Source organism: Microcebus murinus, chromosome 14, assembly GCF_040939455.1.
Source record: "Microcebus murinus isolate Inina chromosome 14, M.murinus_Inina_mat1.0, whole genome shotgun sequence".
NCBI classification, from domain to species: domain Eukaryota; kingdom Metazoa; phylum Chordata; class Mammalia; order Primates; family Cheirogaleidae; genus Microcebus; species Microcebus murinus.
In genome coordinates, this window is record NC_134117.1 from 55,121,679 (window position 1) to 55,146,714 (window position 25,036).

The 25,036-nt window shown below is 36.3% G+C and overlaps 1 protein-coding gene across 2 annotated transcripts in view; it reads right to left on the minus strand.

Annotated features, from left to right (window-relative positions):
* The window catches only part of P4HA1 (prolyl 4-hydroxylase subunit alpha 1), an 81,846-nt gene that overhangs the window by 33,631 nt on the left and 23,179 nt on the right, over positions 1-25,036 (minus strand). For both annotated transcript variants that reach the window (XM_076010085.1, XM_076010084.1), the window contains exons 2-7: positions 23,546-23,653; positions 21,399-21,495; positions 18,011-18,162; positions 14,261-14,398; positions 5,783-6,022; positions 3,413-3,609 (exon numbers count right to left, since the gene is read on the minus strand). In XM_076010085.1, coding sequence (XP_075866200.1) covers positions 3,413-3,609; positions 5,783-6,022; positions 14,261-14,398; positions 18,011-18,162; positions 21,399-21,495; positions 23,546-23,636 — 915 coding nt within the window. In that variant the 5' untranslated portion in view covers positions 23,637-23,653. The remainder of the gene's footprint in view (positions 1-3,412; positions 3,610-5,782; positions 6,023-14,260; positions 14,399-18,010; positions 18,163-21,398; positions 21,496-23,545; positions 23,654-25,036) is intronic.

Genomic DNA, 25,036 nt, shown 5'->3' on the forward strand with positions numbered 1-25,036 from the left:
AAAAATGAGCTGGATGTAGTGATGATCGCCTACAGTCCCAGCTACTCAGGAGGCTGAGGCAGGAGGATTGCTTGAGCCCAAGAATTTGAGCTTACTGTGAGCTCTGAGCTAGGCTGACACCATGGCACTCAGTCTAGCCCTGGAAACAGGGAGATTCTGTCTAAAAAAAAAATTTAAAAAAAATAAAGAAAAAAATAAATAAGGTAGGGTTTCCCTTTTAACCCTTCTCTCATCAAAATAAAGTTCAAGGGTTATAAATATGAAAGAAATATGAAATGCTTATGAAATGTCAAATAAATGCCCAGCATTGTTCTTAACTTCATGAAGTAACTGGGAAGCACCCAGAAAGAAAGTTTCTAAAAGTAAAAACCAAACAAATAAATCTAGGTTTTCCTAAATACCTCACAGTTAAATGCTTATGGCAAAAGAAAAAAAAAAGACTTTTTATGAAAATAGGTACCACTGAAAAAGAGAAAATAAGTTATTAAACAAAAAAGCCAAGTATTTTTATTAGGGGGTATAAAAATAGAGCAGTCAGGCCGGGCACGGTGGCTCACGCCTGTAATCCTAGCACTTTGGGAGGCCGAGGCGGGCGGATTGCTCAAGGTCAGGAGTTCGAAACCAGCCTGAGCGAGACCCCGTCTCTACCAAAAATAGAAACAAATTAATTGACCAACTAAAAATATATATACAAAAAATTAGCTGGGCATGGTGGCGCATGCCTGTAGTCCCAGCTACTCGGGAGGCTGAGGCAGTAGGATCGCTGAGCCCCGGAGATTGAGGTTGCTGTGAGCCAGGCTGACGCCACGGCACTCACTCTAGCCTGGGCAACAAAGTGAGACTCTGTCTCAAAAAAAAAAAAAAAAAAAAAATAGAGCAGTCAACAAAACACATAAATTCCCTTTAACCACCTATGTATTATATTAATAAGTTACTTCACTGCTGATTCTTTACTTAATTGAACAAGTATGTCATACACAAAGAAGGAACATGATTACTTTGTTTTAATTATTATACTAATAACATATTAAAACAAATAATGATTCATGTTTATTCTCCATGCACTATATTTACCTAGAATCAAATGCAAGGCTTTTATAGGTCTTTTAAAGGTCTTTTATATAATGATGAAATGAATTTAACTATTCTGCGAAAAAGAATGTTCCTTTGATCTTAGGCAGAGTTGACATGTGTCATATTAATAAACTGCCAAATTAGCAGACTCCTGTTTTATACCTATAGTTCTATTTTGCTCTTCTTCTTTAAGGGTTACTAATGGCAATAAAAAAAATTTGCTTACAATTGGAAATTTGAATACTAACTAGATATTTGATGATATTATGAAACGATTGTGAATTTTTTAGGTGTGATAATAGTATTGTAGTTAATCTAAGTTCTTTTTTTTATTTCATTTTCTTCTTGTTGAGTTATCCTTAAAAGATACATACTAAAATATTTAGAAATGAAATAGTAAACAAGATGTTTAATGAGTCTAACAAAGTGTCACTATCCTTGTATTTATATTTACTCATTAGCTCCCAAAGTAAAAGCAAGCATGTCCTCCTAGGACTCCATGAATCTAGCTATCGGTATTAACATAGATATTACATACTTATTTACTATTAGTGGTTAAGCTGTCAACAGTCATCAATATCAAAATGTAAAGCTCAACTTGAGTTTACTAACAATAAAGAAAAATTTAAACACTTTTCAATATTTACACTTAAAAGCACCTGCTCCAAAAATTCACTCCTTCTATGCATGCCTGCATTCAACTGACCAGTACCAGTTTCCTCGAAAATAAGACAGGGTCTGATATTTATTTTTCCTCAAGAAGACACCCTAACGCTTATTTTCAGGGGATGTGTTATTTTTTTTAAGTACAGTACAACAATCTACATTTATTCAAATATAGTTAAGTTGTCTTCTTCTGGAACATCATCATAACTCTCCAAACCCTGAATTCCATCCTGAATGTCTTACGACTTTATTTCCTTTAGAACCATTGGCCCCAATCTCTCATGTCGAGCAATAGAGCTCTCATGAGGCAGATAAGAAGGGCTGCTCATCTTCTTTACCAGTCCTCCAGGAAACAAGGAAACGCATGGGTTGTGCGGATAAGCTGCATAGCCACGCCCATCACTAGGTTTTATTTTCGGGATAGGGCTTATGTTGTGCAAATGCTTAGAAATTCTGCTAGGGTTTATTTTATGGGTAGGTCTTATTTTCAGGGAAGCATGGTATTACAACATGACAGTCCTTTTTTTAAAAGGTTCCATAATCAATATTGGAAAACAATGTATATCATATCCATAATGTACATTATCATAAAAGGGCTCTGAGAAGTCCTGAGGTTAAACAAAAACTTATGTTTGAAGTCGTTTAACAAATGTTTTTCCCAGACTTGAATCTTTTTTCTTTTTTTGGCCTTATATCTATTAACGTCCTGAAGAACTGGCATTCTGAGTTATAAAGACATAAATACAAATATATATTAATGAATAAAGGGATGTTTATAGAAATATTTGGGTCTTTTAAAGAATAAATGTTGGCTGGGTATGGTGGTTCACACCTGTAATCCCAGCATTTTGGAAGGCCAAGATGGGAGGATTGCTTGAGGCCAGGAGTTCGAGACCAGCCTGGGCAATGTGGTGAGAACCCCCATCTCTACAAAAATAAAAATAAAATTAGCCACTAGGCCAATCTAGATATTTGGGAGGCTGAGCCAGGAGGGTTGCTTGAGCCCAGGAGTTTGAGGTTACAATGAGCTATAATCGAGCCCAGGAGTTCAAGGTTACAGTGAGCTATGATCAGGCCAGTACACTCTAGCCTAGGCAACAGAGCGAGACCCTGTCTCTAAAAAAATAAATTAAATTAAATAAACGTTAAAAATAAAATCTGTTGAAAGTCTTTCTGCATTTTTGAGTATTTCTTAAATAGACTAAAATATTTCACCAAGAAATCTTGTTAAATTGACTAGAAGCAATACCACAAGAAATTATTATACAGATGAATCTGTTACATCTCATAAGATAGGTTAGAATAGTGTATTGTACTAATTAAGACTGTTGAAATCTTTTTTGCATTAAATATAAGAAAAATTATCTCTACCCTTAAACTTTCCTTCACCCTGGAAAATAACCCTTTTTGATCTATGAAAAGGATAATATTACCACAAATGCATGTGATAGTACATGATTTACAAGCTATATTTTAAAGCTGTTTTGCTAATAATTGGAACATACTAAATGTGATACCCACACTGAAGTAGTGTGGCATGCTATAAACAGTTTATGTAGTCATTCTGATTTTTATCACATGGCTTAAATATAAATGAACTGCGATTCTCTAGACCTATGTACAAATACATACATACATTCACACACACACACAATTGGCTTTTCCACTTTACCATTTTGATACCCTCCCCACGGCACAGCATTTCGTACTTCTGTCTCTCTGGCAGGTAATCCACAGCAACCCCTTTTTTCTTTGGTGTGGTTTTCTGATCAGATTGGTCATCTGAAGCAGACTTATTAACATCTTTTTCTTTAGCCATTATATACTCAAAATATTTTAAGTTACCATTAGCTCTCTGATGTTCAGGATCTATTAGAAGAGAAAGAAAGCATGTCCATGGGTAAGTTTACACATGTTTAAGCATCAGAATACAGTAATATAAAAAAACAGGTAACCATACCATTTATCTTTCAAACTAGGTTGCTTTTGTGAAAGGAAGCACTAATAAAAATTATTATACCAAAACAACAGGTGTAAACTAGTACTGCCCCATGTAAATAAGGACATACAGTCACCCTATATAAATATCACCCTATAGAAAAACCGTTCTGGAGATGAAAAAAACAGCCATTTATTTCAAGGTAGCAACTAGTGCTCCCACTCTGAGAATTTACAAATTGCCAAAGGAACTATGTTCCATATGATGTTAAATGAATTTTAAATTCATGCTCATTCTACTTATTTTAAGCAATGGAAAAGGTTTTCATAAGACTGAAAAGTATTCATCACAGGGAAAACAGGGCATATGTAGTTCAAAAGCAACCTTTACCACAGATACATTATAAATGTAGCCTACTTCTGAGGGCTGAATGGATTTCAGTCCCAAATTTGTAGGTAAGAAGGGAAAGGGAAGCTAAAGATATAATTTTCAAAAAAGCTAGAATCCACTAAATGCCTCATAATTGCCAGTCATAATTTTTAACTACCTTTTAGTAGGGGAAAAGAGGACTACACTGCCCATCCAGGAAGAAAAAGTCTAAACAACTACACACACAAGCAAATAAAAAAGGCAGAACGGTATGTAGAAACTTTACTTGTGACAGTAACTATTTAGGAAATTTAGCCCTAGATTGTAAAATATTTTTTGTCCTTCAAAAACTGCTCATAGTGTCTGTTATGATACACTATATAAGCCTAATCTTGTAAAAGAAAGGGAAAGGTGTGTGTGCATGGGGAGGGAAGAGTACATACTACAAGGAAACAAAAATGTGTAGGTATCTTTGAGTGATTGGCTTATGGATGACTCTTTTGTATCTTTTTTCGTTTTGATAAACTTTCTATAAAGAATACAAAGTATGTTTTAAATTGGGAGGAAAAAATCACTGGAAAATACTGAAAGGAAAATAAAAGTGACTTGAACTAATGTATCAATTTATGAATTCACCCAACTAGAAAATAACCCATTATCAAAGTTTGTTTTAAGATGATCAATCCTTTTGAGCCATTTGACTCTTCTAACATACATGTATTTTCCTATTCATAAAATTAATTTAATTTTTGGCTGGGCGCAGTGGCTCATGCCTGTAATCTTAGCACTCTGTGAGGCCGAGGCATGTGGATCACTCAAGGTCAGGAGTTCGAAACCAGCCTGTGCAAGAGCGAGACCCCATCTCTACTAAAAATAGCAAGAAATTAATTGACCAACTAAAAATATATATATATAAAATTAGCCAGGCATAGTGACGCATGCCTATAGTCCCAGCTACTTGGGAAGCTGAGGCAGAAGGATCGCCTAAGCCCAGGTGTTTGAGGTTGCTGTGAGCCAGGTTAACACCATGGCACTCTAGTCTGAGCAACAGAGTGAGACTCTGACTCAAAAAAAAAAAAATTAATTTTTAAAAGTTTTAAAAGCTACATTATATACCTATGGCTGCCTGAACTTATTATTATATAAATTCTGGACTCCATCTTCAGAGATTATGATTTAGTAGGTCCAGGGTAGAGAACAAGGAATTTTCATTTCTAACAAGTACCCAAGTAATTCTGATGCACATGGTCCTTGGACCATACTTGAGGAAACAGTATCTCTCTATTCAAAGTACTAGTGATAACATTCTCTCATAAGGTATACATTTTCTAACATTTGAATATGACAATCAAATATATTTTCAGTCCATTTATTTTAAATCACTTTCTTTTTCAATATAAAATGCAATAAACCAAAACATCCTTCAAATGAAACTGATTAACATTTGAAATAAACATTTTTGACAGAGTTAGCTAGGTTAGGTTTTGAAATTCCTGGAGAATACAGAGCAGAGAAAGAGAAACACAGCCATTGTTGCAGTAATGTTCACTGAGAAAAATCAGTTGCCATTTACTTTGAGAATAAACACGGAGAGGATAAAGTATGTTTGACAGATAAGGTTCCTGACTTCTAACAAATAAAAAGTATCAAAGGTATATGGATGGAGACACGTAGAAAATATATTATATATCCCCCAATATAACTATAGGCTTAAATTAGGCCCAGATAACATACCTAGGTCAAGAAGCTTCTTTGTGAGCAAAAGCGCCTTATCCAGGTCTCCCTGCTGGTATACTGCATAGCTCAAATAATCTAGAACAGAGACTTTATCTATGGTGGAAACCTCGCCTTCATCCAGTTGCCTTAGTGCTTGTTCCATCCATAGTTCTGTATGGTAATAATCTGCTTCTGTATAGGCTATTTTGCCCAACTCAAAGCAGTCCTCAGCTGTTAGAAAAGATTTGTGTTTTACTCCTATTAAAAGAAAATACAGAGAACTTTAGGAATCTTAATACTACTGTACATTTATTTAAGACTATACAGCTTTCAAAATGCTATCTCACTTTTATTTAAACTTCACAATAATCCTCTGAGGTGAGAAAAGCAAAAGTTACCGTAATTTTATAAGTAAAGGAACAATCTATAAGGTAATGTAATATGATAAGAATTATACAGCTGGTAAGAGGGGACGTGGGACCTAGAGGACCCAGAACTTAAATTATCAGTCATCATAACAAAATGAAACATCAAAAAAATTAAGTTGAAATATGCTATTTTCTAACACAGTAGGAAGCACCATATAATATATATCTATCTCACTCCTAAACAATCTAGCAAGAGATGAGCATACAGGAGAGGCCAACCTGTCAACTGGTTTCTTTCTTTTAAATAGCATTAATGACATATGATCTAAATACCATAAAGTTCACTCATTTAAAGATTACAATAGTTCTTAGTATATTTACAGAGCTGTGCAACCATCACCACAATCTAACTTTAGAAAATTTTCATCATTCCAAAAGAAACTGTAACTATTAACAGTCACTTACCCATTATCTCCCCCATCCTACCTGACACTAGACAACCACTAACCTACTTTCTGTCTCTATAGATTTGCCCGTTCTGGACTTTTCATACAAATGGAATCATACAATATGTGGTCTTTTATAACTAACCACTTCCACTCAGCACATTGTTTTCAAGATGCATCCGTACTGTAGTATGCTTTTTATTTTCTGTTGCACGGACAAACCACATTTTGTTTATTGGCTGATAGACATTTGGGTTGTTTCCTTTTTTCTTTTTTGGCTTTTATGAATAATGCTACTATGAACATTTGTATACAGATTTTTGTGAGGACATATGTTTTCATTTCTCCAATATATATGTAGCAGTGGAATGTTGGGTCCTAGGACAACTCTATGCTTAACATTTTGAGGAACTGCCAAACTTTTCCAAAGTGGCTATACCACTTTACATTCCCACCAGCAATGTATGAAATTCCAATTTCTCCACATCCTTGTCAATACTTATGATGATCCTTCTTTTTTATTATAGACAGTCTAGTGGGCATGAAGCGATATTTCATTGTGAGTTTGATTTCCATTTCCCTAAGGACTGATGAGCACATCTTTTCATGTGCTCATTTGTCCATTTGTGGATCTTCTTTGGAAATTTGTCAATTGAAATCTTTTGCCTATTTAAAAAATTTAGTTATTCATTTTTTATTATTGATTTGTTAGAGTTCATTAGATATTTTGGATACAAATCCCTTATCAGTCATAAAATTTTCAAGTATTTTTTCCCATAATATGGGTTATCTTTTCACTTTCTTGATGGTATATTAATACTTTGAAGCACAAAATTTTAATTTTGAAGGAGTCTAATTTATTAATCTTTTATCACTTGTGTTCTTGGTATATGTCAACTGGCTTCTGAAGTGAAACTTCTATTTTAGGAAAAAGAGGTATCTGACAGTTTACATGTGATAAAATATAAATAGAAAACCAAAACACTGGGAAAATATTTAGCTTCATTAACCATTGAAGAAATATGAAATTTAGGCCGGGCGCGGTGGCTCACGCCTGTAATCCTAGCTCTTGGGAGGCCGAGGCGGGCGGATTGCTCAAGGTCAGGAGTTCAAAACCAGCCTGAGCAAGAGCGAGACCCCGTCTCTACTATAAATAGAAAGAAATTAATTGGCCAACTGACATATATATAAAAAAAAAAATTAGCCGGGCATGGTGGCTCATGCCTGTAGTCCCAGCTACTCGGGAGGCTGAGGCAGAAGGATCGCTCGAGCCCAGGAGTTTGAGGTTGCTGTGAGCTAGGCTGACGCCACGGCACTCACTCTAGCCTGGACAACAAAGCGAGACTCTGTCTCAAAAAAAAAAAAAAAAAAAAAAAAGAAATATGAAATTTAAACCACCATGAAGCAAAATACCTTAAAATAATGGTCCGTATTTATTGAGGTAATTTGTCACTTGAAATTTGTGACAAGTAATTTGTAACCTGAAATTTATATTTTAGGTATTTGTCACTTATTTAACCCTTTAAGAAATTTTGGCCAGGCTGGGTGGCTCACGCCTGTAGTCCTAGCTCTCTGGGAGGCCGAGGCAGGCGGATTGCTCGAATTCAGGAGTTCGAAACCAGCCTGAGCAAGAGCGAGATCCTGCCTCTACTATAAATAGAAAGAAATTAATTGGCCAACTAATATATATATAGAAAAAATTAGCCGGGCATGGTGGCACATGCCTGTAGTCCCAGCTACTTGGGAGGCTGAGGCAGGAAGATCGCTTGAGCCCAGGAGTTTGAGGTTGCTGTGAGCTAGGCTGACGCCATGGCACTCACTCTAGCCTGGGCAACAAATCGACACTCTGTCTCAAAAAAAACAAAAAAAAGAAAGAAAGAAATTTAGCACTAAGAATAAAAACTTCATATCCTATGGCTTAATACTACTATTTTTCAATTATTTCCTTGAGATTTAATACTGGGGGTTAGAGAGAATACCTTCTTGTATAAAAGATTTTTGTGGCTGAACTAAATATTATAGCTAAGAACTGTAATAAGCACTGGGCACAGTGGTTCATGCCTACAAGCCCAGCAGTTTGAGAGGCAAAGGCAGGAGGATCACTTGAGCCTGGGCGTTCAAGATCAGCCTGGGCAACAGAGTGAGATCCCATCTCTAAAACAAAATTTTAAAAAATTAGCCAGGCATGGTGGGATGCACCTGTTGCCCTAGCTACCCAGGAGGCTTAGCTAGGAGGATGGCATTAGCCTGGGAGTTGAAGGTTACAGTGAGCTGTGATCACACTGCATTACAGTCTGGGCAACACAGTGAGACCTTATTTCACAAAAACCAACCAACCAAACAAACAAACAAAAAAACTATAATAAGGTAAAAGCAAGGAAATATACAGGCAGGTATGTCAACATAATAGTATTTTTGATTAAGAAAGATAATTTTAAATGCCATATAGAAAAGCCAGAAAAATTTAGACAGAACTATATCAAAATATTAAATTGTTACCTTGGTGGGAAGATTACAAGTTGTTTCCTAAACCTTTATGCCTTTTTATCTATTCAAATATTATACAATTACCCTTATTACTTCTATAAGAACAAAGAAAAATAGGAAAAAAACTATTAGAAATAAGTTTAAAAAGCACAACTCTGAATGATAAAGAATATTTTGAATGCACAGAATAACAATCATGTAACATTCCATCTTTATGAGATGAGTTACTTGGAGATTTTTAAGGACTTGAGTATTTTGTATTGTTTCAGTTTATACCATGTTAAATAAATAATAGAGAATTATTTCTGGCTCAGAAATTATGGGGAAAAAGCTTCTGATATAAAACAGAAATGCTGGGTAAAATACAACAATTATCCATTTATTCTATAGCCAAGTTCACAAAAATTAAATTTCCTGGAGCCAAAACTAAAAAAGAACTTGAAACCCAAAGAGGTAAGCCAAGTATGAAGCTGCATCTACCTTAGAGGCAGTCACCAGAATCAGAAACCTAATGGTTTGATTTTTCATTACCAAGCAGAGGATAGGAGATAAAGCCTCCAGCCCATGCAAAGTAACAAGCTGATTCTGAGAAGCCCACATAAAGTAAACCCTTAAAGAATTACAGCTTATGAAATGAAAGAATGAACTAGAAAAAATATGTAGCTGGCAAAGCCAAACAACAAAAGAACTTATTTTCTCAGTCTATACTATAAGTAGGAAAAAAAATTTCCAACAGAATTCCATAGGCATGACCTCAGGGAGGTTTTGATTTCAAATTTATATTGTCTAAATGGTCTAGGAAACTAAAGCCAAGAAATTAACTTAAAATGGTCCTAGGTTGGTAATATCATAGGGCATCTAGCAGAAGCAACATTTGTACTCTGGAAAATGCACCCTTGCCCCAGGCTTTGCAATATCCCCACAGATGATACCAGCTGAAGCACATACAACTTAAAATTACAAAGCATGTGATGAAATAAGCCACTATGAGCAAAGTCAGCAGATATTAAAAGAGCTATGGCGGTAGAAATTTTTCCAGAATTAAACACATGAAACTTCAGATTCAGGAAGCACAAAGAATCTCAGGCCAAACAAATAACAGTACATATAAGGGCTTCTTAAGGATGTGTTTCAAGGAGGAAAATTCCAAAAGTAAAGTCTGAGGTACAAGAAAGAATGATGAACAAGTATTATAGCTCTTTTAGAATTTGTCCTCCTTCCCCCCCAAAAAAGAATGATGAACAAAGAAACTGGTATACATATAAGCCAATCTAAATTAAACTAAACTACTACCAGATTGGCAAAAATTTCCATATTTGACATTTTTTGGTGATGCCATGGGAGAAACAGGCACTCTCATATATTGCTGGTAGAAATGCAAAATGATAATTCCTGTAGAGGATAATGGGGACAATATTAGCAAAATTATCTACTCATTTACTCTTTAATGCAGTGGCACCACTTCTAGAAAAATATCCCAAAGATCACACTTAGCAAAAAATACAAAATAGCCTATGTACAAATAATACTGTGTATCACAGTAATATTTTTTAACAACAAAAGGCTGCAAACAAACCAGATGTTCACCAAAAGGGGACTAGTTAAACTGGAACCTCCACAAAATAGAGTAACATGCAGCTGTAAAAAAAAATGAGGATTTCTATATATGATATGAAGGGATATCTGGGGCATATTAATAAATTAAGACAAAAAAGTACAAAACAGTATTTAGAGTATGCTACCTTTTGGGGATATGTTGAAAGGAAATAGGACTTTATATATTTGCTTTTATTTTCAAAAAAATTGGAAATAGAAAAAATAAAATGGTTACATACAAGAAAAAGAAGGGAATAGGTTGAAGAATACAAGAATTAAAGTGAGACTTCTGTAAATGTACCTTATTAGTACAGTTTGACTGTGAAAGAATATAAAAGTTTTACATAATTAAAAACAATAAATCAAAAGAAAAAAATCCCTAAAAATTGAGGAAAAGATACTGAAATAAATGAACCTATCTGTTTAACAAGTTGAGGGCATAACTATACAAGGAACTGAATTACTTTACGTGTCTTTAAAACAGTATTTTGACTGATCATATCTAGTGCGATATATTCTAAGGATAAAAAGTACAAAAAGTCCGGGCACAGTGGCTCACGCCTGTAATCCTGGCACTCTGGGAGGCCGAGGCAGGTGGATTGCTCAAGGTCAGGAGTTTAAAACCAGCCTGAGCAAGAGCGAGACCTTGTCTCTACTAAAAATAGAAAGAAATTAATTGGCCAACTAAAAATATATAGAAAAAATTAGCCAGGCATGGTGGTGCATGCCTGTAGTTCCAGCTACTTGGGAGGCTGAAGCAGGAGGATCGCTTGAGCTAAGCTGACACTACGGCACTCTAGCCCGGGCAACAAAGTGAGACTCTGTCTCAAAAAAATAAATAAATAAAAATAAATAAAAGTACAAAAAACTGCACTCAGTATTCTCGATGTTATTAATAATATAGGTACTATTATTTTGAGATTATTTTAAGCATATTATAGATAATACAATGAAGTAATTATGCTAATGGTCATTAGGAACCAAGATTTTTAAAACAGAAAAGAGATTTAAGTATGAACTCTGTAGTCTCAATTTGAATTGGAGTAATAATATCAACTTATATATTTGCTATCTCTGTTCATTGAAAAGACCTGGAATAAATTACAAATTCAATAGCAATAAACACACCTAGAACCTAGCCAGACTGCTGCTTAAATGTCACTACCTGTTAAAAGGAATCAAGGCTTGGGCTCCCTTGGCACGCTGCTGAAGCTGGAGGATCACTTGAGCCCAGAGGTTCAAGGCTGTAAGTGCACTATGATCACACCTGTGAAAAGCCAATGGTACTCTAGCCTGAGCTACTTCCATGCTACCAAAGAATAATATGATCATTTCAAAAAGACAAAAGTGCCAATCTGAAGAGGTTCCCACTGGCCTAAAATGGGATAATATAAGTAAGCATCAAAGAAATAATGATATAATGGACTGAAATATAAAAATCCCTGAATTCATGATACTTCAGATAAAAATCACTGGTCACTACTGAAAGTTGTCAGGATATCAACTCATTACTCTAAAAACTGATAAAGAAGAATAATTATAGATTTATCCTACCTTTCCTGTATAAACTACAGTTTAAGGTAACCAAATGGTTCATGAAGGAACATTCTTATTTATAAATTCCAGCTATTAATACTAAAAGAAATGATGGAATGAGAAAAATCACCCATTTGCAACCCCTAATGTTATAGTGGTTCTAGGTAATAAACCACTACAGTTGCCAAAGGCTGCCAAAACCATTAGATGAAACTCAAAGAGAACTTTACATGGAGAGATGAGGCTCTCACAGTTGAACCCCACTCTTCAATGAGCATCACAAAAAGTGTGACAAGATATTGGGTGTCAGTTCATGCAATTCAACAGAAAGTTCATAGTGCCACCTCTGGAATTAATTAAAAACTTAACTTGAGCCGGGCGCGGTGGCTCACGCCTGTAATCCTAGCACTCTGGGAGGCTGAGGCGGGCGGATTGCTCGAGGTCAGGAGTTTGAAACCAGCCTGAGCAAGACCCCGTCTCTACTAAAAATAGAAAGAAATTAATTGACCAACTAAAAAAAAAATATATATATATATATATAAAAAATAAGCCGGGCATGGTGGCACATGCCTGTAGTCCCAGCTACTCGGGAGGTTGAGGCAGTAGGATCACTTGAGCCCAGGAGTCTGAGGTTGCTGTGAGCTAGGCTGATGCCACGGCACTCACTCTAGCCTGGGCAACAAAGTGAGACTCTGTCTCCTTAAAAAAAAAAAAAAAAAAAAAAAAAAACTTAACTTGAATCTAATCAAGCCTTAACCTCTAAAGAGTTTGCAGGAAACACAGGCAGTAGAGGAACAAGTTAACCACCAAAGAAGAAATCAGCCAATTCCAGTATGTGGGGCATTCCACAGAACATTTTACCAGGTTTTCTCAAATTATTAATGTCATAAATAGGAAAAAAAAAAAAAAAAAAAAAAAGGAGAGGGGAATAAAAGAGATTTAAGAGACATAACCAAAAAATGCAACTGTAAAAGAACATTTTTGAGATCACCAAAGAAACTGAATATTGACTTGGTAATTTAGTTAGGCAGGATAATAGGAAATGGTTATGTTATTTTTTAAAAAGACCTGATCAGTTAGATATATATACATATTGAATTATTTATGGATAAAATGACCTGATGTCTAGGATTTGCTTTGAAAATACTCCAATCAAAACAACAAAAAGAAGGGATAGTGAGAATAGATGTAACAAGAATGGCAAATGTTAAAAACTTTTGAAGCTCAGTGATGGATGCATGAGGCTCATTATGTTATTACCTTTATTTGTATGTGTGTGTGATGTTTGACATTTTCCATAATAAAAGAAGTTTTATAAATAACAGCAAAAAGAAGAAAGTTATGTCCTCCAGGGTTCTTTTTATGCCTTATAAAGAAAATCACATAGTTCCCTTTCTAACACAAACAAAAAAAAAATGACAAGTATGTGAAAAAATAACAAACTACACGATAAATTAAATACTGCTTACCTAATAACACTTCCCTCTGAAAATATAGTTCTGAGACTAAATCCATATTAAACTAGAAGTTATGCCTCTAAAAGAATAAAGTGTTTAAAAGAAACTATCAGTTGTAGACTAGACTACATTTCTCTGATAAAACAGATATAATCTTTTACATTTACTTAAGTGTCTGATAATATCACAAAGGAAATTGGTGGAGAAAGAAACAATGGTGTTTTCTTTAATAAATTTTGACTGAATACCCTTCAAGGAATCACTAAATTGGCCAGAACTCTTATAGCTTTACATACAAAGCACTCAAGTAGTATTCTGAAGAAAAACATTTGGAAAAATGATAGTTTCTCTCTATTATACATTAAAATTGCCTACTTAAGTTAGTCTCTATAAATACAAGCTTTCACAGTAACAAGCTAGAGGCATATCCACAACTATTAAGTCCTAAGAGAAAGGGAAGATGGTTCTTTCATCCTCGAAGGCTATGAAACACACCATAGTTTAAAATCTTAAAATACAAAAGTCTTTTTTGTATTAACATTGTCCTAATGGACTGAACAGAAAAGTCAAGTGATAGTTTTTTATAGACTAGAAGAGTTATCTTACCTGGAAGATTACCCTTTGAGATGGTATCTGTATCCAAATTGTAGGTGTCCTGGAGACGCAACAGAGCTTTGGCTGCCCCAACCTGATCTTCATCATTAGGGAAGTATTGTCTCTGAATGGTTAGGTTAGAGATAAAGCCTTGAAATAGAAAAAGAAAAAGGAAAAGAAGGGGGAAAAAAGTCAATCACCATGGTATCTATGGAAAACAGTATAAAAATATTTTTTTAAAATATGCTAAAACAGCCATGCATGGCGGATCATCCCTGTAATCCCTAGCACTCTGGGAAGTCGAGGTGGGAGGATTGCTTGAGCTCAGGAGTTCAAGATCAGTTTGAACAAATGTTGAGACCCCATCTCCACAAAAACTAGAAAGATTAGCTGGGTGTTGTGTCGCATGCCTGTAGTCCCAGCTACTCAGGAAGATGAGTGAGGAAGAAGTATCATTTGAGCTCAGGAGTTTGAGGTTGCAGTGAGCTACAATGATGCTACTACCATGTTTCCCTGAAAATAAGACCTAGTAATGGGTGTGGCTATGCAGCTTATCTGCACAACCCATGCATTTCGTGGCAGAGTGGTAAAGAAGACGAGCAGCCCTTCTCATTTGCCTCATGAGACCTCTATTCCTCGACATGAGAGATTGGGACCAGTGGTTCTAAAGGAAATAGAGTCACGAGAAATTCAGGATGGAATTCAGGGTTTGGAGAGTTATGATGATGTTCCAGAAGAAGATGACTTAACTATATTTGAATAAATGTAGATTGTTGTACTGTACTTAAAAAAAATAACACATCCCCTGAAAATAAGCGTTAGGGTGTCTTCTTGAGGAAAAATAAATATCAGACCCTGTCTTATTTTCGGGGAAACATGGTACACTCTAAACCAGGGCCACAGAGTAAGACTCTGTCTCAAAAAAAAAAAAAAAAGGCTGTAAAACCTCACAGACTTCTAATACACAGTCTTTATAAGGATTTTTCCAAATCTATTTTATCATTTCCACCATACCACAAAAGTTTCATATCTCAACAAGAAAAAATTAAATACACTGAATGAGACTTTTTTTTTTTTTTTTTTTTTTGAGACAGAGTCTCACTTTGTTGCCCAGGCTAGAGTGAGTGCCCTGGCGTCAGCCTAGCTCACAGCAACCTCAAACTCCTGAGCTCAAGGGACTACAGGCATGTGCCACCATGGCCAGCTTATTTTTTCTATATATATTAGTTGGCCAATTAATTTCTTTCTATTTATAGTAGAGACGGGGTCTCACTCTTGCTCAGGCTGGTTTCGAACTCCTGAGCTCAAGCAATCCGCCCGCCTCAGCCTCCCAGAGTGCTAGGATTATAGGCGTGAGCCACCTCGCCCAGCTTGAATGAGACTTAACATACCTCTAACTTATTCAAACTTCTCAAACCCTTTCCAATGTTGTTTATGTAATCTGAGGTCTAATTATATCTGTATTAGTAGGTAAAGACCAACTAACACAATAATTGAGTTATACAGTTAGTTATACAGTATAGCAAGAAACAAAAAGTGCCTGCACTAAGCTTGAGAAATGAACAGATTTATCAATCTGACAATGACATACATTGGTAACCAATTATACTTTCAGATAACAGATCATAAGTAAAACCTGTGCATAAAAGAAAGGTTTTCTTTTATGTAGCACACATTATATAAATATATAAATATGTAAATATATAAAGTTTGGTAGAATTCTTTAAGGGGAAGAAAGAGATGTTGTCAATTACACATTTAAGATCAACAGCTAGTTTATTAAAAAATATTTAGACCTGTTTAATTATCAAATATAGTGTTCATCAATCAATATTTCCTATATATAAAACCTAATCTTTTTTTTTTTTGAGACAGAGTCACACTCTGTTGTCTGGGCTAGAGTGCCATGGCATCAGCCTAGCTCAGAGCAACCTCAAACTCCTGGGATCAAGTGATCTTCCTGCCTCAGCCTCAGGCAGGGACTACAGGCAGGTGCCACCATGCCCACCTAATTTTTTCTATATATTTTTAGTTGGCCAATTAATTTCTTTCTATTTTTAGTAGAGATGGTGTCTCACTCTTGCTCAGGCTGGTTTTAAACTCCTGACCTTGAGCAATCCTCCCACCTCAGCCTCTCAGAGTGCTAGGATTAAAAAATCTTAATTTAAAGAAGTTTTATATAAAGTATAGCAAAAATCAAACAAAGCAATTACTGATAACTATATAATCCTTAAGAAAAATGGATGCTAAATACTTCTTAAGAAACAAACTGAAAAAAATCCAAAAAGTGGTTTAAAATTATAATAATATAGGTGCAAATATTGTAATAATATGTGCAAATATAAATTAGACATGAGGCTTCCCTTTCCTCTCATTAACTTATAATCAACTATATGTATTTTGAATAGCAAAAGATCTGGCGTTTTTTATGTTAATGGAAATATATAAATGAACAGCTGGCTCACAGCTACAGTTCTTATTAAGCATATTTTTTATGTGGATTTTCCCCCCTCTTTTGAAGACCAGGTCTTGCTGTGTTGCCAAGGCTGAAGTGCAGTGGCTATTCACAGGCATGATCCCACTACTGATCAGCTTAGGAGTTTTGACCTGCTGTTTCTAACCATATTTTTTAGTTTTAATACCAACGTTCAGTCACAATCTCACATAGAATTTTACTGGTAAGTTTTAACATTTTTAAGGCAATATATGTAACCTAAACATTTATGGCCCATAATATGCTGAAATTTAAAAAAAAATTTAATTTTAAAAAGTTTTAACATTTTACAGAAGACTCTAATGTTTCTTATGCCCCAAACAAAATCCAAGAAGTTGCTTAAATCCTCTAATAAAAAGAGGAAAAAAAAGATACATGCATGTATACATACATAGATACATACACACACACTTCCTTAAAAATGTTCTCAGGGTGTTATATAGTAGAGAAAATAACCAAAGGCATTTCCTTCTCATAGTGAAGAAGTATTCACAAGTACTTGCCTTAATTTTTCTTTTCAAGGTTTCCTGTCCTATGCATAATAGTTTACTTCACTGCTTACAAACACCAGTAAGCATCCTTGAAGTATTTCATCTACATAGCAAGCTCAGCTCTTTCCCTCTTTTTTTTTTTGCCACCTATAATTCAATAAATATTTGAGCCTCTACTATGTATTAAGCATAATCCCTTTACCTCCTTAAACTCCAGACTTAGTTTTCTATGTCTGTCACTAAAATATCCAAAATATCTAAACATTTTAACTATAATTTTATCGTTTCACATAAAAAGACTTATTCATTATCACTGTTTGCAGCCTCAGCCTTTTAATTTATTGTCTACATTGAGTAAAATAATCCTAAGCTTCAAAATAGTAGTTAAAACAAAGCTAACACTTCTCTTCATAGTAACACTCCCAACATTTTAAAAATTGATTAAAGATACATAAATTTTTAAAGCATGAAGGTAATACCCCCTAAAAAAACTCTCAGAAATGAAGCTACATGCCAAACAATCTGTTCACTTTTATAGATTTCAAAACACAAAGCACCAGTGTTAATCACCAACAATAGAAACCACTTCTTTTTTAATAAAAGAATTCAGAATCTTGACTAAATTCACTCTATTCAAACCAAATGCAACCATGCAATAATCCAATTACAACATCAAACTTGATGCTTTGGGGACTGAATCTATCCCCAATTTTAGCATTTCTATAAGTGATAGCAATATTGCTTTACGTTTTGGCTCATTAGTCTCCTCAGACTTACCATCTGACATATCTTTAAGGACCAGATTCTCCAACTCACTCCACTCAGTGTTCAGACGTTTCATTAACTTGAATGCATTTACAGGATGCCCAACAAATCCTTCTGGATCTTTTGTCGCTGTGCTGGTTAACCGATCTAACTTCTCTGCCCATCTATAGATGTAAAACATAAAAAAGGAGTTGTACATACACTTCATAAGAAAAAATACAATTGAGTAAAAGCACTCAGGAAAAAAAAAAAGCCTACATGTTTTTTGTTTTGTTTTGTTTTTGAGACAGAGTTTCACTTTGTTGCCCAGGGTAGAGTGAGTGCCGTGGCGTCAGCCTAGCTCACAGCAACCTCAAACTCCTGGGCTCAAGCAAAAGCAATCCTACTGCCTCACCCTCCCGAGTAGCTGGGACTACAGGCATGCGCCACCATGCCCAGCTAATTTTTTCCATATATATTAGTTGGCCAATTAATTTCTTTCTACTTATAGTAGAGACAGGGTCTCGCACTTGTTCAGGCTGGTTTCGAACTCATGACCTCGAGCAATCCGCCCACCTCGGCCTCTCAGAGTGCTAGGATTACAGGTGTGAGCCACCGTGCCCAGCCAAGACTAGAGGTTTTTGAGTTAAACTATAACTACAATTTCTTTTTAAAGTAAAATTATAGACCTGGCTTGGTGGCTCATGCCTGTACTCCAGCACTTTTGAGAGACAGAGGCAGGTGGACTGCTTGAAGCCAGGAGTTCAAGACCAGCCAACACAGAGAGATCCGACCTCTACAAAAAATTTAAAAATCAGCTGAGCATGGTGGCAAGAACAGCTACTCTGGAGGCTGAGCCAGGAGGATCACTTCAGCATGGTTAGAGGTTGCAGTGAGCTATGATGGCGCCACTGCACTCAAGCCTGGGTGACAGAGAAACACTGTCTTACACACACACAAAACGTAAATTATACAGGCTCTTTAAAAAGCAATATCTTAGCCAGGCATGGTGGTTCATGCCTGTAATCCTAGCACTCTGAGAGGCCGAGGCGGGCGGATTGCTCAATGTCAGGAGTTTGAAACCAGCCTGAGCGAGACCCCGTCTCTACTAAAAATAGAAATTAATTGACCAACTAAAAAGATATATATATAGAAAAAATTAGCCAGGCATGGTGGCACATGCCTATAGTCCCTGCTACTGGGGAGGCTGAGGCAGAAGGATCGCCTGAGCCCAGGCGTTTGAGGTTGCTGTGAGCTAGGCTGATGCCACGGCACTTACTCTAGCCTGGACAACAAAGTGAGACTCTGTCTCAAAAAAAAAAAAAAAAAGAAAAAAGAAAAAAAAGCAGTATCTTTTTATGGATAAAATTCTAACTTGACAGAATCAAAATACAACCATAAGATCTTGTTTTAGTTTTGTTTCTCCCAAATGGTTACAGTAAATGGAACCTCCCTTCTTAGTAAAGCTGTGATTGTATCCCTCCAGTAAAAATCTAAAAATTCATTTCCCCATAGGTCCCTAAGGCCAATGGGGAACTGATTATTACAAAGTACAAATTTGTAACTGATTACAAAGTACAAATTAGCCCAACCCAAATTCAGTTACATGTTCGTTAAAATCAACTTATACCGAATTTTTATATCCAGTATCTAGAAACTATATTTTAAAACAAAAAAACTGAATACTTAGCTACTCATTAGATAAAAGACAGGAATTCTCAGATCAGGATTAACTATGAACTTGAGTCAACTGAAAATAAATTAGTATTTGAGAAAAACTATCAATTAAATAATACTAACCACCCTTATCACTATAATCTCTACAATGGAACCACAGGAGTGAAGGATAAATAGAATTGGAAAATTGCTCCAGCAGGAGGCTTGATTGCGGAGGTTAAAGGAATATAGAAGAAAATACTAGCAACACTTTAAAATCTGTCAGTCAATTCCCCATATCCATCCATATTCTTATCTTAATCCATGTTTTTCCATGTGAACCTTGGCAGAGGCCTAATTCTTGTTTTCTGTGCTTCTGTTTTAGCCATTTCAGCTGGTTTTGTAAGACTGAATGATGGCTTTCATCTCTACTCAAGAGAATATTTTAGCTTGAGAAAGAAAACATCCAGGTAGAACTCACTAAAATCAGGAAGAAAAAATCAAATAACCCCATTAAAAAGTGGGCAAAGAGGCCGGGCGCAGTGGCTCACGCCTGTAATCCTAGCTCTCTGGGAGGCCGAGGCGGGCGGATTGCTCAAGATCAGGAGTTCAAAACCAGCCTGAGCAAGAGCGAGACCCCGTCTCTACTATAAATAGAAAGAAACTAATTGGCCAACTGATATATATATAAAAAATTAGCCGGGCATGGTGGCGCATGCCTGTAGTCCCAGCTACTCGGGAGGCTGAGACAGAAGGATCACTCGAGCCCAGGAGTTTGAGGTTGCTGTGAGCTAGGCTGACGCCACGGCACTCACTCTAGCCTGGGCAACAAAGCGAGACTCTGTCTCAAAAAAAAAAAAAAAAAAAAAAGTGGGCAAAGGACTTGAACAGAAATTTTTCTAAAGAAGACAGAAGAATGGCCAACAAACATATGAAGAAATGCTCAACATCTCTAATCATCAGGGAAATGCAAATCAAAACCACAATGAGATATCACTTAACCCCAGTGAGAATGGCCTTTATCAAAAAATCTCCAAACAATAAATGCTGGCGTGGTTGCGGAGAGAGAGGAACACTCCTACACTGCTGGTGGGATTGCAAACTAGTTCAACCTCTGTAGAAAGTAATATGGAGATACCTTAAAGCGATACAAGTGAATCTACCATTTGATCCAGCAATCCCATTGCTGGGCATCTACCCAAAAGATCCAATGACACTCTACAAAAAAGACACCTGCACTCGAATGTTTATAGCAGCACAATTCATAATTGCAAGGCTGTGGAAACAGCCCAAGTGCCCATCAATCCAAGAATGGATTAATAAAATGTGGTATATGTATACCATGGAGTACTATTCAGCTCTAAGAAACAATGGTGATATAGCACATCTTATATTTTCCTGGTTAGAGCTGGAACCCATACTACTAAGTGAAATATCCCAAGAATGGAAAAACAAGCACCAGATATATTCTCCAGCAAACTGGTATTAACTGAGTAGCACCTAAGTGGACACATAGGTACTACAGTAATAGGGTATTAGGCAGGTGGGAGGGGGGAGGGGGGCGGGTATATATATACATAATGAGTGAGATGTGCACCATCTGGGGGATGGTCATGATGGAGACTCAGACTTTTGGGGGGGGGGGAAATGGGCATTTATTGAAACCTTAAAATCTGTACCCCCATAATATGCCGAAATAAAAAAAAAAAAAAAAAGAAAACATCCAGGTAGAGTCAGTCATGATAAGTAAAAACACTTTGCTTACTTTTTTATTTGTTCTAACTTATCCTCTTCTGCCTTAATATAATCTTTCAGAGAAGTCACCAGATCTTTCTCAGTATGGATCAAATCGGTCATCTGACCTAGAAGGGGAAGGGGAGAAGAAGGTTACCAAATACTCGTTTTCATCAACACAAGTATTTTAGAATAATTTAAGAATGACTGAGAATGCTTCATTCTATAAAGACTTAACTGGTGGTGAATCAGACACATTAGAGAGGGTCATCTTTTTTCTTTTCCTTTTTTCACCAGGTAAATCAAAATAAAGCCAAAAACTTTTCTAATCAAGTATTCCAGTTCTAATTTTCAAGCTACTTAATTTTGCATGCTTAGACTATGTTTGCAAATTGTTTTTTTACCTACAAATGTATTTTTAAAATACAAAACAACACAACTTTCTAAGGATCAATGTCTGTTCAACTCCTCTCTCGCCTTTGTTTTTGAAACTAATTTTTCATTCAATAAAAACACACTAAAAAGAAGTTTCAAATGATCTATGCTTAGTTATTTAGAATAGGATGAGAGTCATCATTTTATATCCTCAAATCAGGTGTCATAAAATACTTATGTTTCCATTAGCTCTACAATTCTACAAGGGTAATATTGGTCAACAGAATAAAGAAAAAACATTTCATTGAAGATGGATAAAGCACGCATACAGGAAAATATAAAAAGACAGTCAAAGTATGAGGAATATTCTGGGAGGAGGGGGACATAGAAAGGTCTTAAATTCCACATACTGATGTTCCCCCCACCCCATTAGCCAATATGCTAGTTTTTTAATACCTGTAAAGATGCAGAAAAATTATGATATAGAAAAAAATCTTGTGCTCAGATTCTTTTTTTTTTTTAGACAGTCTCACTTTGTTGCCCAGGCTAGAGTGAGTGCCGGGGCGTCAGCCTAGCTCACAGCAACCTCAAACTCCTGGGCTCAAGCGATCCTACTGCCTCACCCTCCCGAGTAGCTGGGACTATAGGCATGTGCCACCATGCCCAGTTAATTTTTTCTATATATATGAGTTGGCCAATTAATTTCTTTCTACTTATAGTAGAGATGGGGTCTCGTTCTTGCTCAGACTGGTTTTGAACTCCTGACCTTGAGCAATCCACCCACCTCGGCCTCCCAGAGAGCTAGGATTTACAGGCGTGAGCCACTGCGCCTGGCCTGTTCACAGATTCTTAAATGGAAAAAGCAAGTCAGAAAATAATATGCAGGCCGCACGTGGTGGCTCACGCCTGTAATCCTAGCACTCTGGAAGGCGTAGGCGGGCGGACTGCTCGAGGTCAGGAGTTCGAAACCAGCTTGAGCAAGAGCAAAACCCCATCTCTACCATAAATAGAAAGAAATTAATTGGCCAACTAAAAAGATATATACAAAAAATTAGCTGGGCATGGTGGCGCATGTCTATAGTCATAGCTACTTGGGAGGCTGAGGCAGTAGGATCGCTTGAGCCCAGGAGATTGAGGTTGCTGTGAGCTAGACTGATGCCACAGCACTCACTCTAGCCTGGGCAACAAAGTGAGACTCTGTCTCAAAAAAAAGAAAAAAGAAAATAATATGCAGCATGTTATTTGTCTATCTGTGGACTTTCTTTGATATGTTTTCCTAAACTTTCGTAAGTTTATAATCTGAATGCATATCATTTTTGTAGCCAGGAAAAATTACTTTAAAAAAATAATAAATTATTTTAAAAAGAGAGAGAGGAGTTTTTAGAGGGGCAGGGAGTAAACCGATGCTTCAGTCTTTGGGAATACACTGTATCTGTTTTTATAGATTTAAAAACACTAAAAATGAGACTGGGCACAGTGTCTCATGTCTGTAATCCTAGCACTTTGGGAGGCCAAGGTGGAAGGATTGCTTGAGGCCAGGAGTTCAAGACCAGCCTGAGCAAGAGCAAGACCCCGTCTCTACAAAAAATAGAAAAATTAGTCAGGCGTAGTGGCATGCACCTATAGGCAGAAGGATCCCTTGAACCCAGGGGTGTGAGGTTGCAGTGAGCTATGATAACACCACCACTGTACTCTAGCCTGGGCGACAGAGTGACATCCTGTCTCAATCAATCAATCAATAAACAAAAAAATGGAAAATTTTAAATACAAAAACAACACAAACCAAAAAATATTAAGACTTACCAATTGAAGTAAAAAAGCCTGGATGGGCCAAAGACTGGGGAAGTAGAATCCCTACAATTAAAATACACCAGATCATCCTGGAAGATTTCATTTTACAGGTTCACACACCTGCAAGAGAAAAATACAGCCATTACTTAAAAGATTAAAAAAAGAGGGGAAGGGAAATGTTCCTTACCTATTCTTTCTATGAACAAAATGAAAGTCAGATTCCAAGGCTGCCCATAGAATTAATGTTAATTCTTATAAATTGTTTAATAATTTAATAGCTACTATTTTATTCTTCCTTTACTGAGAGTACTACCTTGACATTTCACATTAGGGAAAAATGTACATGTTTATCACCTGATAATTTATGCTTAAAAATTCAAGCTGAGTTTTTCTCCTTAGTTACTATTACAATTAGAGTAACTAAACAATAGTGGCTCTTTCGTACAGCCTGAACAATAATTTTCTCTGTGATCTAGATCCAAACCATCAATTTCCCATAAAAATATACCAATTTGTTAAATATTACCAGTGCATTTTATCTTTTATTTTTTTAATTTAATTTTTTATTTTTTAAGACAGAATGTCACTGTGTTGACCTGGCTAGAGTAAGTACCATGGCATCAGCCTAGCTCATAGCAACCTCAAACTCCTGGGCTCAAGAGATCCTCCTGCCTCAGCCTCCCAAGCAGCTGGGACTACAAGCACGCGCCACCATGCCCAGCTAGTTTTTTGTTTGTATTTTAGTTGCCCAACTAATTTTTTCTGTTTTTAGTAGAGATGGGACCTTGGTCTTGCTCAGGCTGGTCTTGAACTCCTGACCTCAAGCAATCCTCCCACCTCGGCCAACCAGAGTGCTAGGATTACAGTCGTGAGCCACCTCATCCAGTCTACCAATGCATTTTAAAGATGTTAGAGTATGTGTTAAAGTAAAAAGATTTCAGAGGTTTCTGTTTAATCCTTCAAATTTCTAAATTAGTCCATCTTTTCTCTATATGGCTTTAAATTCTAAAATAAATTCAATTAAAAGTTGTAGTTTTGGGGGCAATGAAAATGTTCTAAAATCAGCCAGGTGCAGTGGCGCCGGCCTATAGTCCCAGCTACTCCAGAGAATGATGTGGATGGCTTGAGCCCAGGAGTTGGAGGCTAGCCTCGGCAACAAAGCAAGATCCCATCTCTTAAAAAATAAATACGTAAGTAAAATAGACTGTGATTGAACAACTCTGTGAGACTACTAAAAACCACCAAACCATGAATATTAAATAGGTGAACTGTATGGTATACGAATTATATCTCAATAATGCCACTTTTTGTTTTTGTCTTTGATGGAGAGGAAGGGGGGAGTCTTGCTATGTTGCCCAGGCTGAACTCAAATTCCTTGGCTCAAAGGATCCTTATGCTCGGCCTCCTGAGTAGCTTGAACGACAGGCAGGCCACCATGTCCAGCTTTTTTTTTTTAATTGTAGAGAATCCAAAATGAATAAACAGCCCTGTCCATTTAAACTA